Raw genomic sequence first — 19,068 nt, 5'->3', positions numbered from 1 at the left:
TTTGAGTATTAAAACCCACTATTACGTATTCCTGTGCCTGTCTCCAGTAATTTATACAACGTGACAGTGTTAAGGAAGTTCAATGGAAAAAGCTTAAAACAAACTTTGGCCAGGATTCCATCCCAATTTCCAATTGAACAGACATCTGCAACGTCTTCCTTGAATGCGATCTCCGCGAAGTGCGCAAACGTGGTAGCATTGCCTTTAAAAGCTGCATTGTCTACAAGCATGATCAGATTGAATCTGTCATCCTCGTGGCTAGATACCTGATTAATGGCATGTAAGGGACATAATTCAATTAACTTTAATAGTCACACATTCCATAATGTTAGAGAACATCAGGTGAACAAGTATTGCAGTGACTTTCATAATAATAAATAACCTTTATCAATTGAAATGTGATGATTAATATCATGTTATATGTTTCTTATAATTTATTAACAATATTAACACTATATTCAACTGAAGGAGTGAAGTTGATCTTGGAATATACAAACTATGCCATTTAAAAGAAAATGCAACCAAATAGCATTACCTCTTCTCCACATACTCCATATATCCTCCTAAACCAGCATCCACTGCATCTTCCCTCTCATGTCTCTAGTCCCAAGAATGACCTCAGACTCAAAGTACCTCCTACTTTACCTCTACCATGAGATTCAGCTGAACAGATCCACCTCAATAAAACTCTTTGTATCAGGCATGCGTAAGCCTTCTATGTCCCCACATCCACCGTCAGGCCCTCCCCCACAGTAAGACCCTCCACCTATATCATCAGGCCCTGCTCCACAATAAGGCCCTCCACATCCACCGTCAGGCCCTCCCCCACAGTAAGACCCTCCACCTATATCATCAGGCCCTGCTCCACAATAAGGCCCTCCACATCCACCGTCAGGCCCTCCCCCACAGTAAGACCCTCCACCTATATCATCAGGCCCTGCTCCACAATAAGGCCCTCCACATCCACCGTCAGGCCCTCCCCCACAGTAAGACCCTCCACCTATATCATCAGGCCCTGCTCCACAATAAGGCCCTCCACATCCACCGTCAGGCCCTCCCCCACAGTAAGACCCTCCACCTATATCATCAGGCCCTGCTCCACAATAAGGCCCTCCACATTCACCGTCAGGCCGTCCCCCACAGTAAGACCCTCCACCTATATCATCAGGCCCTGCTCCACAATAAGGCCCTCCACATCCACTGTTAGACCCTCCCCCACGGTAAGACCCTCCACCTATATCATCAGGCCCTGCTCCACAATAAGGCCCTCCACATCCACCGTCAGGCCCTCCCCCACAGTAAGACCCTCCACCTATATCATCAGGCCCTGCTCCACAATAAGGCCCTCCACATCCACCGTCAGGCCCTCCCCACAGTAAGACCCTCCACCTATATCATCAGGCCCTGCTCCACAATAAGGCCCTCCACATCCACCGTCAGGCCCTCCCCCACAGTAAGACCCTCCACCTATATCATCAGGCCCTGCTCCACAATAAGGCCCTCCACATCCACCGTCAGGCCCTCCCCCACAGTAAGACCCTCCACCTATATCATCAGGCCCTGCTCCACAATAAGGCCCTCCACATCCACCGTCAGGCCCTCCCCCACAGTAAGACCCTCCACCTATATCATCAGGCCCTGCTCCACAATAAGGCCCTCCACATCCACTGTTAGACCCTCCTCCACTGTGAGGCGCTCATGCGTACTGGCACATGGACCAGAGGGTGCCCAGGGTGATGCTGTAGGCCAGCATGGCCACCAGGTAGACCCCGAAGAGCAGCACGTAGCCCACCTGCAGCCACTCCTTGGCGATGTCCCGGCACTTGTCCTTCTTCACGTGCTAGGTGTTGTCCATAACGGCTGTGTGGTGTCACGCACCACGGGCAGGACCACCAGGCTCCCCAGACCCTGCTCCCTGCTGTCCTCGCCGCCACGGCCGATCTCGCAGGTGTGGTGAAGGTGGTGGTTACATAGAGCTCCAAGGGGTCACACAGGGAGAGAGTGGGTGGAGTGAGGTCATATAACAGGATGTACTTGTATTTTAAGTATCCCATGTTGTGTTGAGTTTGTGGATGCAACATCTATTTATTGTCCCAAAGTGACAGACATTGATTATTTCCAAAGAGAGAAAACAGACCTGTAAATGTCTCTTTTTATCCTTTTCTCTCTCTTTCTCACTCTCTATGATAGATGTTGTAATGATGCTGTGTTTTTTAAATCAATGAATACTGCTCAGAGAGAACATTGTATACTAGAACTACTGCCCATGTCTTTTTTCCCTCTTAAAGCTCACCTTTTCCCTCTCCCTTCCCTCTTTTCTCCTAATCTCATACTTTTCTTTCTACCCAACTCTCGTGTAGATACAATACCCTGGCTGATGTTGTTCTCTTTGTAATGGCCCACGTGGTCGTAGTCCCGGGACAGCATGGAGCACAGGCTGTGCTTGTTGCGGATGCACAGGAGGACTGTGACCCGCTCCAGCACCAAGTGTTTGAGCCACTGGGGTACGTGGGGCTGCAGGTCCTGCTTATGCACCAGACGGACTATCAACACTGTCTCTTTCAGGCTGATCACCAACAGAGCCATGCACACTACAAAGTATACACCTAGAGAGAGAGGGATGAATCGATATGACCTCTGCACACTACAAGGTATACCCTTAGAAGACACCGGCTATGTTGCAAATGGCACCCTATTCCCTATGTAGTGCACTAGTTTTGACCAGGGCCTTTTGACCAGGGCCCCAACAAACAATAGTTCTTCACTACTACCTCAACCTATTCTTAACAGCAACAGAGCTCACAATCCCATCCTTAATGACACATCTCAAAAATCTGAGCCACTAATGCACCAGCTGCATTTCTCACCTATGAGCGGCTTGCCGGTGGCGGTGGCGGGCAGCGTGTCGGAGACGATGATGAGGAAGACGGAGTAGCCCAGGAGCAGGGTGATCTTGAAGGACACTTGCTCTCCGCTGTCTGGGGGAGGTAGAAGCCCACCGGGTCGTCACCATCAGGAAGATGCTGGGCGGCAACAGGTTCACAGTGTAGAACAGAGGTCTGCGTCGGATCACCACCTGATGACATTCATCAAGGTTGACGAGAGATTCATTGCTTCTCTTCTAGTTTTTATGAGAAATATTACTGTGATGAAAATTCCAGATTGTCTGCATAATCAAATAACATTCAGCTCAGACACCCATACATACCCCACAAGACATGCACCAGGGGTCTCTTCACAGTCCCCAAGTCCAAAACGAATTCACAGCAAGGCACAGTTTTATACAGAGTCATGATCACATGGAACTCCCTTCCATCTCCATTTACTCAAGCAAACAGCTAAATTACCTTTTTAAAAACTGATTAAACAACATCTCATGGAAGGTGGGGACTGTGAGAGGACACGCACAAACAGACACTCAGACACTCGACACTCGATCATTGTTTGTATATCGTTGTAATTTTTATTTGTGTGACTATTCTTGTCTATCAGTGTATCAGGACTGTGAGAGAATGCACACGCACACACACACACACAGACACTCGATCACACACACTGTTACGGATACAGTTATCCTGTGTGTGTGTGTGTATCCTGTGTGTGTTTCTTTTCTCTCCTTCTCCCCTCACAGGTGAAAATAATCACTCCCCAATCAGTCAACAATCAATCATCAATCAGAAGACACACCTCCTCCTATTTCCTACCCTATCACAGTTCCTTCCCCATGGTTTAAAAACCCCATCATTTGTTTGCTCTAGAGCTCAATCTCTAGCTCAATCTCTCTGTAAATGCCATGTCTGTAGGTCTCTGTGTTTCACTCTCGCTTTGTGTCTTAACCTCTCTTTTGTTTAAGCACCTCATAGCACTTTGTCATCACCTGTGAGTATTGTTTTTGGGTTATGGTGTTTGTTTGTTGCTGGTGGGAAAAGGGGGAAACCAAGACAAGTCGCCCATGGGCATACACTACCCGTAGGTGAACTTTGTTAAATACACTAGTTAGAACTGGGCGGACCACCCACTGTATTTTTGGTTAGTTAGTTAGCTGTTGTTAAAGTAGGCTAGTCTAGCTTAGGGGTGTTTTGGATGCTTATTGTTTCTTTCCTTGGGTCCAGCTCAGCCCCTTTTCCTGCTCCCCCCATTACCGTGTGTTTATAAATAAACCTAGAGTTTGACGGTAGATTTCTGTTGTCGTGGTTATTTCGTGCACACTTTTACTTTGTCACAATAATAATTTGCATGAGTTATGTTACGGGTCTCATTACCATCCCCCCTAGACTGTCGGGCCAAAAGGGATTCGTAACACACACTTTGTTTTGTATTATTTGTGTATCGTTGTAATTTTTATTTGCGTGACTGTCCTTGTCTATCAGTGTATCAGTGTTTGTTACTTGTGATGTGTTTTGGTGTGTGTGGGCCCCAGGAAGAGTAGCTGCTGCTTCTGCAAAAGCTAATGGAGATCCAAATAAACAATCATTGGGAATAGAGCAGTAATTAACAAGAAGTTGTACGCATTTCCATATCTCATTACATATATCTGGCAGAAAAACTTTTTGACCATGGAGAGAACAATATACCAGCAGATTCTATCAATGACCCTAAAACGGATGTGGGATGGGAGTGCACTCTATATCACACTTTCACCTGGAGATCCTCACTCATATCCTTGTGTTAATTTTCCATAAAGCAAGCCTGCTTTCTTTGTATGATGCATACGAAAAACGTCCATTCTCAATACCTATTTAATACAGCTGAAGATCTTATGTTTCTAATAAAGCCTCATGCGGTAGAGGTCAAGGTAAAGGTCTACTATCTTCATATATTTCTCTATTTGATCTATTCTTACTGAAGGTCTTGCTTTTCTGTCAGGTTCAGTTGGTTTTGAATAAATGATTTGCGCTAAGGTATTATGTACATGATATGATTGATTTGAACGTGATTGTATATAGTCATGTAAAAGTATATACTGCATATCATTTTAACATGTGTTGGGCACCAGCTGCATTGTGGGGATCTTTCCCAACCCTTTATTGTACTCTTTTTAACTATTGCCATTTACTTCCTCATCATGCATAGTGTCGCCTAAATTACGTTAATTTTCCCAAAGTTCCCCGGTTTTCCAGAAATCCCGGTTGGAAGATTACTGGATTCAGGAGGGAATAAGCAGGAAATCTGAGAATCCTCCTACCAGAATATCTGGAAAACTTGGGAATTTTGGGAAAGTTGTTTGCAACCAGAACTTTGCAACCCTAACAATCTTACAAACCAGCTCAATCATTGCCAAATAATATATTTCCAAACCTGTCATGAATACATAAATAAAAGGTAATGAATGATTATGTTATGTATACTCACATTGAACTTCATCTCGGCATAGGAGTCAATGTTGTCCAGACTGAAGCTCTTGTATTTCGACAAGACGTGTAGCAGCTCCCACTCCCCCTGGTTCATGAAGACACTCTTGTCCACCTTGAGTTCCTCTGCGCTCCTCATCAGCTTGAGGTCGAAGTCATTAACTACAGACATGGACATGGAGGAGACATAGGTCAGTGGGTTCAGATTCATGTAAATTATGTAAATGACCATTATCAGCAGTCCTCAGCCACAGCTGGCACTAGGGAAATTATTTTTTTTAAATACAAAATAATACAAAAATGTTGAAGACTGAGTGACTGACACTTAGCTTATCCATCCCCACCTCTCTTACAAACATGTAAAAAGGCATCCTTACCTGGTATTGTAGCCAACAGTATGTGCAGTTGAAAGGCTTTTCCCCACATGCAAAGCCAGATGACTAAATAAGACATGTTTTACGGGTATGGAGCCAGCTCTGGAAGGTCCGGCCCCACCTCTTTAAGGAATACCTAGAATAGGATAAAGTAATCCTTCTCACCCCCTTAAAAGATTTAGATGCACTATTGTAAAGTGGCTGTTCCACTGGATGTCATAAGGTGAACGCACCAATTTGTAAGTCGCTCTGGATAAGAGCGTCTGCTAAATGACTTAAATGTAAATGTAAATGTAAGTTGTAGATGTTGAGAGTGCAGGCTGTCACCACCTGGATGGTCTTGTAGTTGCGCACCAGACCATAATGGGTCACGTACACATAGGGAATATCCTGAGACTTACCCACATCCACACTGAGAGATTAGAGCAGAAAGCACAACTCAAACCAAAGCAAAGAGATGCAATAAATATGTTTGTGGCTGATTTGGACAACTAATATTTCAGCGTATTAAACACACACTTTACACTGCACTGTACTTTAGTAATGCTTAATCAATGATAAACAATACTGTTTTAGACTTTGATTTGACTGCATGGCCTAAAATGCGATGGCCTACACCGACAATAACGATCACAAAACACTGGACTTACAACTCGTTGATTAGTGTGTCAGGCACCCACACATTGGCAGTCGGTACGGACATTTGATTCACATCCTCAAAGTCCTCTGGGTTCAATCCCAATAATTCATCTGTCCATTCCTGATACAGAGTTATAGCATAGGCTGGTAAGCATGGTATAGTATTAATAATAACAAGTATGGTATAAGATCCTCTGAGAAGATGTGTTTGATAAATGTCCAAAGGAGAGACATAACTATGTTCTACTGTAGTTTTTACAAGTTTTATGTATGTTTTAATTTCTTGGAAACTTATTTTCAACAAAATCCATTTGTTGTTTAAATAGTTATTTTGCTATTTATTGCAAATAGTTATTTGTCTTACCTGCCTGTACCATACATATGTTGTCAGAACCTGGTTCTTCTCGTCCTGTTGTAACATGGGGCAAACATAGGCTACACACAATCTCAGCATACTGAACTATTATTCTACTAAGAGCAGGAGGCCTGCTTCCCACACTGAGGATAGAGTACACCATAAGGTCGATGGCCACCATTGTGCAATTTCGCCAGTTGCGCACGGGTCGAACCCCCTTCTTGTACCCAGCACTCAAGTACTCGGAGAGACGTACCAAGGTGGCATTGGCAAAGCGTCTGGTATTATTGCCCAGTTTCTTGACTAACGGAGGTAAAACACATCGTTTCAACATACTGATTCAACATATCCACTAAATGCAACATATTGATAGTTATACAATTATTATTGTGTAAATCTAGCATTATATAAAATGTCAACTTCCAAAACAGGCAAACATTGTCAATAACGCCACAACCTATCTGGAATTAATTTTGCACATGCATCTTCTTACCTGTGCAGGCTCGCGCGGTGCCTTGTATCAAGAGCAAGACGAGCGCTGTCCAGAGTGCTGAACTTCTCATTCTGCACTATGTTTCACTTCTCTGCCTTGAGCTTGTCTATAATGAGCAGTGCTCAGTTTTGAGATACAGCAGTCTACTGGCGCCGCCGAGACCCATATTCAGGGGTGTCCACTGTAGCCTCATGTCTACAGTATCATGTATTAGTTAAATTAAGTTTCATTCTGCATGACGCTGCCTTAGCCAGCTGATGTAACTATGAACACGAGGGTGTGTCCATCGGGGATTTTATGATGGGGATTGGAAGCAGCTGAGGTTATCTTATGTCATCACATGTCCTGAGCAGATAACTCGGACCACTCAGGCCTATCCAACTTTACAGTATCTGGCCGTGTAGCCTAACAGATGTCTGTGTATGGATCAAGTTTCGTGTGGTATATCAGCTTTTTTCCTCCAACTGAATCCTCAATGTATTTTATAAGCTTACTGTGGAGATATGATTTCTCTCAAAAAAGATCCTGCATTAAGAAATTGATTTCCTGAACATACGGAGGAGCATAGGCCTATTTTCTCTGGCAGCTTGGTTTTCATATGGGAGTTTAAGTGCAGGTCGGTTTTCTCTTATCTCACTAACAAGATCCAACTGACATTTGATACTGATCTTAGACGTCATTTTGTTCATTGATTTCTTAAACTGCTTATGTTGGGGGAATATGTACTGCAATCTACAACAAAATTGAATCTATGACTTTTATTATGTGATAGGATCCTGCTGATACAGTTTATGTTACATGGATAGATGATACACACTGCTGCGAAAACACATGCGTCATCTTTGGATAAAAAAACATGCCTATTGCATATATCAACAATTAAACATTTAATGTTTTGGGGGAATAAAGAGATAAAACTTTGTTGAAAAATCATGTCCATTAATGACACACAAAAACGCTTGAAAATATGTAGCTACTAAGAGCAAATCAGTCATTACTCATTGTACTAGCTGGATCCTTTAAAATACAGTAGCAGTCAAAAGTTTAGGACACACCTAGTCATTCAAGGGTTTTTCTTTATTTGTACTATTTTCTACCATTGTAGAATAATAGTGGAGACATCAAAACGATGAAATAACACATATGGAATCATGTAGTAATCAAAGGAATGGGCCAAAATACCAGCAACAGTGTGTGAAAACCTGGTGAATACTTACAGAAAACATTTGACCTCTGTCATTGCCAACAAAGGGCATATAACAAAGTATTGAGATAAACTTTTGTTATTGACCAAATACTCATTTTCCACCATAATTTGCAAATAACTTCATAAAAAATCCTACAATGTGATTTTCTGGATTTTTAAAACCTTTTTGTCTGTCATAGTTTAAGTGTACCTATGATGAAAATTCCAGGCCTCTCTCATCTTTTTAAGTGGGAGAACTTGCACAATTGGTGGCTGACTAAATATTTTTTTGCCCCACTGTATGGGGCAATCTTCCAATAGTACATGACAATACAGTATTGATTAAATTAAATAGCTGCTACCGTATCAAAAGAAGAAGTGGGGACAAAGGGGGTTCGGCTCAACCACATCAATAACCCTTAATTGACTTTTAACATTTTATTAGAGCAAAATAAATGTATTCGAACAAAGTTTTTCTCCCCTTCTATCCTCATGCAGAGCTCCAGATGGCCCACAGTAGCAGCAGAGTGCTGGTGTAGACAACCAGGATTAGCAGGTAGACTCGGAACAGGAGGAGGTCCACCTTGCAGCAGAGGGCCACCCAGTCAGCCTGGGCTGAGTCGTCACTCTCTCCCTCCTGCAGGTAGAGCCACAGGGCCACCACCTCCTGGAGAATACTCTCGAGGAGTACTCTCCTGGGGCTCGCTCAGAGACAGCAGTTCCTCTGGAGCCAGGTCAAACTCAAAGCCTGGAGGGACAACATGTAGGTGGGGTTATGATGGGGTTGGACACATGAATGTCCGAAGTGAAGATATTCTGTTGCTACAATGCAATCTTAACAAGTAAATTAAATAAAAGTCAAACTGTTGATTTGAATACAGTGGCAAGAAAAAGTATGTGAACCATTTGGAATTATCTGGATTTCTGCATAAATTGGTCATCAAATTAGACCTGATCTTCATCTAAGTCACAACAACAGACAAACACAGTCTGCTTAAACTAATAGCACACAAATTATTGTATTTGTCTTGTCTATACTGAATACATCATTTAAACATTCACAGTGTAGGTTGGAAAAATTATGTGAACCCCTAGGCTAAAGACTTCTCCAATAGCTAATTGGAGTCAGGAGTCAGCTAACCTAGAGTACAATCATTGAGACGAGATTGGAGATGTTGGTTAGAGCTGCCCTGCCCTATAAAAAACACTCACTAAATTTGAATATGCTATTCACAAGAAGCATTGCCTGATGTGAACCATGCCTCAAACAAAAGAGGTCTCAGAAGACCCAAGACTAAGAAATGTTGACTTGCATTAAGCTGGAAAGGGTTACAAAAGTATCTCTAAAAGCCTTGATGTTCATCAGTCCACGGTAAGACAAAAATGTCTATAAATGTAGAAAGTTCAGCACTGTTGCTACTCTCTGTATGAGTGGCCTTCCTGCAAAGATGAATGTAAGAGCACAGCGCAGAATGCTCAATGAAGTTAAGAAGAATCCTAGAGTGTCAGCTATAGACTTACAGAAATCTCTGGAACATGATAACATCTCTGTTGACGAGTATACAATAAATAAAACACTTAACAAGAATGGTGTTCATGGGAGGACACAACGGAAGAAGCCACTGCTGTCCAAATAAAAAGTTTGCAAAAGTGCACCTGGATATTTCACATCGCTACTGGCAAATTATTCTGTGGACAGATTAAACTAAAGTTGAGTTGTTTGGAAGGAACACACAACACTATGTGTGGAGAAAAAAAGGCACAGCACACCAACATTAAAACTTCCCAACTGTAAAGTATGGTGGAGGGAGCATCATGGTTTGGAGCAGCTTTCCTGCCTCAGGGCCTGGACAGCTTGCTATCATCGATGGAAAAACGAATTCCCAAGTATATCAAGATATTTTGCAGGAGAATGTAAGGCTGTCTGTCCGCCAATTGAAGCTCAACTGAAGTTAGGTGATTCAAGAGGACAACGACCCAAAATATAGAAGTAAATCAACAACAGAATGGCTTCAACAGAAGAAAATACCCCTCCTGGAATGGCCCAGTCAAAGTCCTGACAACCCAATTGAGATGCTGTGGCATGACCTCAAAAGAGCGGGTCACACCTGACATCCCAAGAATATTGCTGAACTGAAACAGTTTTGCAAAGAGGAACGGTCCAAAATTACTTATGACCATTGAGCAGGTCTGATCCGCATCTACAGAAAATGTTTGGTTGAGGTTATTGCTGCCAAATAATATATTAAATCTAAGGGTTCACATACTTTTCCCACCCTGCACTGTAAATGTTTACATGGTGTGTTCAATAAAGACATTAAAACGTATAATTGTTTGTGTGTTATTAGTTTAAGCAGACTGTGTTTGTCTATTGTTGTGACTTAGATGAAGATCAGATCACATTGAATAACAAATTTATGCAGAAGTTCAGGTAATTCCAAAGGGTTCACATACTTTTTCTTGCCACTAGTATGTCTAGACATACTGTAAAGGTGTATTTTCTCTCTGATCGTTTTGATGTTAATACAGAGGAACATAGAGTTGTTGTCAACATGAAAATGTGTCAGAGCTGGCCATTACATATCAAATAGAATAAGAAATCTGTGGAAAGTTAGGAAAACCACCACCTGCTAAACGTTTGGTCCTAATACCTAGTCACACTCTTGTGTCCTATGACCAAGAAATACAAAGCATCCAAACACAGGTCCCCTCTCACCCCCACACTGATCCACATCATTTAGTGTTTTGACAGAGGTGAAGTTGCTCTCGAGGAAGGTCTGGCTGGACGAGCCATACTTATCGAGGAGACAGGCAGACACTGACATCTCCTTGACCTCCTTCTCATTGTGGTAGAGGAGCTTCACTACAAATATGGAGATGGCTAGTTTCAGCACCAGCAGCGCCATGCACACCGGAAAGAACACACCCATAAGATGGAGAACACCAAACATCAACAATACACCTGTTAGAAAAAGACAAATCTGAATTTTTCCAGAACGTGTCTCAGATCAGAAATACAGTACCAGTCAAAAGTTTGGACACAGACTCATTCAAGGTTTTTTCTTTATTTTTACTATTTTCTACATTGTAGAATAATAGTTAAGACATCAAAACTATGAAATAACACATTGAATCATCCAGTAACCAAAGAAGTGTTAAATACATCAAAATATATTTTAGATTTTAGATTCTTCAAAGTAGACACACTTTGCCTTGAGGACAGCTTTGCACACTCTTGGGATTATCTCAACCAGCTTCATGAGGAATGCTTTTCAAACAGTCTTAAAGGAGTTCCCACATATGCTGAGCACTTCTTGGCTGCTTTTCCTTCACTCTGCGGTCCAACTCATCCTAAACCATCTCATTTGGCTGGGTATGAAGGGCAAGCTTGGTGTGTCAAACAATATGAGAGAACATTTGAAACAAAGATGAGGAGAGGAGCTGGTGTGTGATACCTATGAGTGGTGTTCTGGTGGTGGTGGCAGGCATCTCGTCCATCAGGTTTACCCTGAAGACAGTGTAGCCCAGGAGGATGCTGGTCTTGAAGATGATACGCGTGCCACTGTTGTGCGGCAAGTAGAAGCTGATGACGTCCACCACCATGAGGAAGATGCTGGGGTTGAGCAGACTCACCACGTACAGCAGGGGGCGCCGGCGGATTAACACCTGACGAGTGAGAGGGTGAGAGGGAGTGAAAAAGAGGGAGAGAGAGTTTTACTTTTCTATTTCATGTCACACGTGGGTCAAGAATGTGTTTGAACTCCCCCATAGGTGAGAAATTGATAAATAAATGTTTTTCCCTTCACTAACTTAAACCTAAATCTGCCCCATTTTAGCTTTAGATATCAACTGTACTTTTTTCAACTGAACCCACAAGAAAACCATATTCCACAGTATTACCTTCCTGTCGTCTTCCAGTACCCCAAACACATGAATCCCCTTAACCGCTTTCACAATGAGCAGTAGTGTAAAGGTAACCCAATGAGCCCTGCTGGATCGACACTCCATCATTAAGTGCCCTCCTGAGCTGAATGTATAAAACAGAACCCCGCCTAGCCTATCCTCGCAGGCAGTCTCTCCCCCACCTGCACCAGGCCCAGGGCCCATTTCTCCGGCAGAACAAGACGGCCATTGATCAGCTGCCACAGAGACAGCCTCATTATGGTGCCTCTCTCTCTCAGCATGCTGGACGCGCCTCATCCTCATCTATTAGCATTAGCGCTTAATCCTGTCCGTGAAGCCCTGGCTGATCTCTTTAACACCTTCACAACAGGAGTACCAGGAGGAGGGGATGGCTAAAAACCTCCTGTCGATACTCAATCTGATTTAGTTGTCATTGTACAGTCACAGTCTCCCTACAAGAGAAGTGTGTATATTTTTGTTTGCTGTTGGATAGACATCAAGCCATACAGAACATCTCACTAACACACCTATTCACATATTACATATTTACTGACTGGATATGTATTGCTGTATATGTGGATACAGTCGGCACTAGACATATAGGTCATATTTGTATTTCTTCAAATACTTTCCTTCAAATCAAGTATCTGAAGAGAAACAAAGAGAGACCTAGATCTGGTAACAGTAAGCACACACGTTGAACTGGATGTGTGCATAGTCTCTGCCATCCAGCCGGAGCTGCCAGTAGTGGGAGGGCACAGACATCAGCTCCCACTCGCCATCGTCCATAAAAGACTTCTGATCATTGGCGATGTCCTCGGCACTCCTCCACAGAGTCAGGTTCACCTCACTCACTGCATACATGATGGTAGAGGTCAGGGAGAGAGTTTACTAAGACTTAATGACACTCAGTCAATATGACCTGCTATTGATTTGATACAATATTAAATTACCAGCTGTATGGGTTTTATGTGCTCGTGTACTTAATACTGTATGTGCCATAGCTTTATGCATGTATTTTGTGTATCGAAAGATATGCCATTGTAATTTTGCACTTCTAATTGTGCGTTTTAGCCACATCTGTGCATATCCAGATGTATAGTCATTTGACTGGGTATTAATGTTAGCGTGTTTACAGCTCTCTATACTAACCTGAGTGAAGCCAGCTGCGGAAGGTCAGAGTGCAACTCTGCTTGTCAAAGGGGAAGGCTTACAACTCCAAGTCACACGCAGACACCACCTGGATAGGCTTGTTGTTTTTCACCATCCCCGATGAGTTGACATACACATAGGGGAAGGCAGGGGACTCCCCTACATCCACACTAACAGGGGGAAGAACACAACTTATGGGGAAGACAAGAGTTCCAGCTGCTTACAGTACTGTATGTTGAACATGAGACACTCTGACCCTTGTCAACACACTTCCCTTTCAGTCTGTCATTTAAAATAAAAGGACAAATGTTGAACATTTCTGCGAAGAGACTGAGTGTATTGAGTAATCCAATGACATGTTATGAAATTTGAACAGGAATACATAGTATCAATTCTTACAATTCGCTGATGATGAGATCGGGCACCCATATAGCTTCAGAGGGCAGAGAGATCTCAGTGATCCCGTCAAACTCCTCGGGATCCCACACCAAGAACTCATCAGTCAAGATCTGACAGTCAAAAAACTTCCGGCGCCGACAGAGATGGCCGCCTCGCTTCGCGTTCCTAGGAAACTATGCAGTTTTTTGTTTTTTTACGTGTTATTTCTTACATTAGTACCCCAGGTCATCTTAGGTTTCATTACATACAGTCGAGAAGAACTACTGAATATAAGATCAGCGTCAACTCACCATCAGTACGACCAAGAATATGATTTTCGCGACGCGGATCCTGTGTTCTGCCTTTCAACCAGGACAACGGAATGGATCCCATGCGGCGACCCAAAAAAACTACTCCGTAAAAGAGGGAAACGAGGCGGTCTTCTGGTCAGACTCCGGAGACGGGCACATCGTGCACCACTCCCTAGCATTCTTCTCGCCAATGTCCAGTCTCTTGACAACAAGGTTGATGAAATCCGAGCAAGGGTAGCATTCCAGAGGGACATCAGAGACTGTAACGTTCTTTGCTTCACGGAAACATGGCTCACTGGAGAGACGCTATCGGAGGCGGTGCAGCCAGCGGGTTTCTCCACGCATCGCGCCGACAGAAACAAACATCTTTCTGGTAAGAAGAGGGACAGGGGGCGTATGCCTTATGGCTAACGAGACATGGTGTGATGAAAGAAACATACAGGAACTCAAATCCTTCTGTTCACCTGATTTAGAATTCCTCACAATCAAATGTCGACCGCATTATCTACCAAGAGAATTCTCTTCGATTATAATCACAGCCGTATATATTCCCCCAAGCAGACACATCGATGGCTCTGAACGAACTTTATTTGACTCTTTGCAAACTGGAATCCATTTATCCGGAGGCTGCATTCATTGTAGCTGGGGATTTTAACAAGGCTAATCTGAAAACAAGACTCCCTAAATTTTATCAGCATATCGATTGCGCAACCAGGGGTGGAAAACCTTGGATCATTGTTACTCTAACTTCCGCGACGCATATAAGGCCCTGCCCCGCCCTCCTTTCGGAAAAGCTGACCACGACTCCATTTTGTTGATCCCTGCCTACAGACAGAAACTAAAACAAGAAGCTCCCACGCTGATGCCTTATGGCCTAACGAGACATGGTGGTCTGTCCAACGCTGGTCCGACCAAGCTGACTCCACACTCCAAGACTGCTTCCATCACGTGGACTGGGATATGTTTCGTATTGCGTCAGATAACAACATTGACGAATACGCTGATTCGGTGTGCGAGTTCATTAGAACGTGCGTTGAAGATGTCGTTCCCATAGCAACGATTAAAACATTCCCTAACCAGAAACCGTGGATTGATGGCAGCATTCGCGTGAAACTGAAAGCGCGAACCACTGCTTTTAATCAGGGCAAGGTGACTGGTAACATGACTGAATACAAACAGTGCAGCTATTCCCTCCGCAAGGCTATCAAACAAGCTAAGCGTCAGTATAGAGACAAAGTAGAATCTCAATTCAACGGCTCAGACACAAGAGGGATGTGGCAGGGTCTACAGTCAATCACGGACTACAAGAAGAAAACCAGCCCAGTCACGGACCAGGATGTCTTGCTCCCAGGCAGACTAAATAACTTTTTTGCCCGCTTTGAGGACAATACAGTGCCACTGACACGGCCTGCAACGAAAACATGCGGGCTCTCCTTCACTGCAGCCGAGGTGAGTAAGACATTTAAACGTGTTAACCCTCGCAAGGCTGCAGGCCCAGACGGCATCCCCAGCCGCGCCCTCAGAGCATGCGCAGACCAGCTGGCCGGTGTGTTTACGGACATATTCAATCAATCCCTATACCAGTCTGCTGTTCCCACATGCTTCAAGAGGGCCACCATTGTTCCTGTTCCCAAGAAAGCTAAGGTAACTGAGCTAAACGACTACCGCCCGTAGCACTCACTTCCGTCATCATGAAGTGCTTTGAGAGACTAGTCAAGGACCATATCACCTCCACCCTACCTGACACCCTAGACCCACTCCAATTTGCTTACCGCCCAAATAGGTCCACAGACGATGCAATCTCAACCACACTGCACACTGCCCTAACCCATCTGGACAAGAGGAATACCTATGTGAGAATGCTGTTCATCGACTACAGCTCGGCATTCAACACCATAGTACCCTCCAAGCTCGTCATCAAGCTCGAGACCCTGGGTCTCGACCCCGCCCTGTGCAACTGGGGTACTGGACTTCCTGACGGGCCGCCCCCAGGTGGTGAGGGTAGGCAACAACATCTCCACCCCGCTGATCCTCAACACTGGGGCCCCACAAGGGTGCGTTCTGAGCCCTCTCCTGTACTCCCTGTTCACCCACGACTGCGTGGCCACGCACGCCTTCAACTCAATCATCAAGTTTGCGGACGACACAACAGTGGTAGGCTTGATTACCAACAACGACGAGACGGCCTACAGGGAGGAGGTGAGGGCCCTCGGAGTGTGGTGTCATGAAAATAACCTCACACTCAACGTCAACAAAACTAAGGAGATGATTGTGGACTTCAGGAAACAGCAGAGGGAACACCCCCCTATCCACATCGATGGAACAGTAGTGGAGAGGGTAGTAAGTTTTAAGTTCCTCGGCATACACATCACAGACAAACTGAATTGGTCTACTCACACAGACAGCATCGTGAAGAAGGCGCAGCAGCGCCTCTTCAACCTCAGGAGGCTGAAGAAATTCAGCTTGTCACCAAAAGCACTCACAAACTTCTACAGATGCACAATCGAGAGCATCCTGGCGGGCTGGATCACCGCCTGGTACGGCAACTGCTCCGCCCACAACCGTAAGGCTCTCCAGAGGGTAGTGAGGTCTGCACAACGCATCACCGGGGGCAAACTACCTGCCCTCCAGGACACCTACACCACCCGATGTTACAGGAAGGCCATAAAGATCAAAGGACAACAACCACCCGAGCCACTGCCTGTTCACCCCGCTATCATCCAGAAGGCGAGGTCAGTACAGGTGCATCAAAGCTGGGACCGAGAGACTGAAAAACAGCTTCTATCTCAAGGCCATCAGACTGTTAAACAGCCACCACTAACATTGAGTGGCTGCTGCCAACACACTGACACTGACTCAACTCCAGCCACTTTAATAATGGGAATTGATGGGAAATGATATAAAATATATCACTAGCCACTTTAAACAATGCTACCTAATATAATGTTACATACCCTACATTATTCATCTCATATGTATATGTATATACTGTACTCTATATCATCTACTGCATCCTTACGTAATACATGTATCACTAGCCACTTTAACTATGCCACTTTGTTTACATACTCATCTCATATGTATATACTGTACTCGATACCATCTACTGTATCTTGCCTATGCTGCTCTGTACCATCACTCATTCATATATCTTTATGTACATATTCTTTATCCCCTTACACTTGTGTCTATAAGGTAGTAGTTTTAGAATTGTTAGTTAGATTACTTGTTGGTTATTACTGCAGTGTCGGAACTAGAAGCACAAGCATTTCGCTACACTCGCATTAACATCTGCTAACCATGTGTATGTGACAAATAAAATTTGATTTGATTTGACATCATAAACAGGAAATACATCACAAGACCAGTTATATGAAGTACATGACAAATGGTTGCCTGACTGTTTTGGCATTCAATTGTTGCATGCCAGACAAGGCTGAAGACACATTGGCTGAAGCAGGCTCCCTGCCTTTCAGACAGACAACCATGTGAAAACCATGCAGAAGCTTTAAATATATTATGTAACTGAAATGAAACACAGACACAGGATTCGTAGAAACAGCTAAATGTGGTATTCATGTTAAGACAGACAATGTGTATATTGGGTGGAAAAGAATAATGCAAAACAGACATTACTGTGCCTCATTCACTCATATTCAAATATCTGAAGAGAACATTGCATTTGTATAAGTACACCAACGGCATTGTCATTCAGTGTTTTTTTTAAATGTTATGTTTGACTCAATCAATGGCACAAGGACAAGCGGCGGATGGGAAAATAAGCAAAGTCAACAATGGTGTTGCAATTGCATTAAAGTGAATGGAGAATGAGCCTAGAGACTCATGTCCACTGGCCCCACCAAACAAATGAACCCTAATGCGATTCTCCTCATCCTGATTTTATTCTCATGTTTGTTTTTTTAATGGCTCACTCCACCACTCCATTGAAACTAGAAATATAATGCGTAGACGTGATTATTCCTTGAAGGGGTAATCGAAGTAATTACATTTTTAAATATTCCTATTTGTGGATTGGCCAGTGATGGTTTTGCGTTGCATGAACATTTTGAAATGTATGTTTAACACCAATAGAAGAACACAATTCATACCAACCTGCCGGTACCAAATGCTTGTGGTTACTTGCTAGGTCTTTCCATCATGTAAAAGATAGATATTCAAAACATCTATTATTGAGTATTATTTTTTGGGGTGTAAATTATTTGTGCAGACCATTGAAATGTGTAGCTACAAAAGGTTAAAATGTATTTACAGATACAAGATTAATATTTCATACCCAAAAAATTGTAATTGAGCAACATCAACGATGTTTTCATTTCCTGTATTACATATTACCAGAAGCATGGCAGGTAATCATATTGTATTTTAGACTTAAATAATTAATTATTTAGATAAAGCTATATAGGGTTTTTTACCACATCAAGCACAGACTGCATTATGAGGTCTATGTGGATGAGCGTGGGACTGGTACAGTTCTGAACAGGTCTGACTCCACAGTTGTATTTACGCAGGAGGGTCCTGGTAAGTTGGTTCAGAGCAGACCTCTTGGGTTTATCTGCTATCTGTTCAGCCATCATATGACATTCAACTCATTGATATATGAAATTCAACTCATTGATGTCACGTTCCGGGCTGGAGCGAGCAGTCGCATCCGCACTTCGGTCTGCAGGTAGTATAACTTTTCATTACATTTCATTATAGTACAATGGTTTGATTTGTCTAATCTTAGCAATTTCTTCTTAGCTAGCTACATAGCCGTCTTTGTATCAAAGATAATTGCGTAATTATCGTATTTCGTCGTCCTAACGTATCTGCCCAGCAGCTAGCCAGCTAGCTAACGCCCACCGTCTACATAGCTAGCTACATAGCCGTCTCTGTATCAAAGATAATTGTGTAGATAATTGTGTA

The 19,068-nt window shown here is 43.4% G+C and overlaps 1 protein-coding gene and 1 pseudogene across 1 annotated transcript; both read right to left on the bottom strand.

The window, feature by feature from the left end:
• Positions 1–1,696: 1,696 nt before the first annotated feature.
• LOC115136281 (5-hydroxytryptamine receptor 3A-like) lies at positions 1,697–7,282 on the bottom strand (annotated as a pseudogene).
• A 1,739-nt stretch (positions 7,283–9,021) lies between these two features.
• On the bottom strand, positions 9,022–18,734 carry LOC115136280 (5-hydroxytryptamine receptor 3B-like). The gene is given in 8 exon segments (XM_065023382.1): positions 9,022–9,146; positions 11,115–11,325; positions 11,855–12,064; positions 12,998–13,155; positions 13,454–13,623; positions 13,853–13,962; positions 18,256–18,285; positions 18,576–18,734. Coding segments are annotated over 8 exon segments (1,173 nt in total).
• Positions 18,735–19,068: the final 334 nt, after the last annotated feature.

The sequence above is a fragment of the Oncorhynchus nerka genome, linkage group LG10 (assembly GCF_034236695.1).
Source record: "Oncorhynchus nerka isolate Pitt River linkage group LG10, Oner_Uvic_2.0, whole genome shotgun sequence".
NCBI lineage: Eukaryota > Metazoa > Chordata > Actinopteri > Salmoniformes > Salmonidae > Oncorhynchus > Oncorhynchus nerka.
Note: the sequence above shows the minus strand (reverse complement) of the source record. Positions and strands in the feature narration are given on the sequence as shown.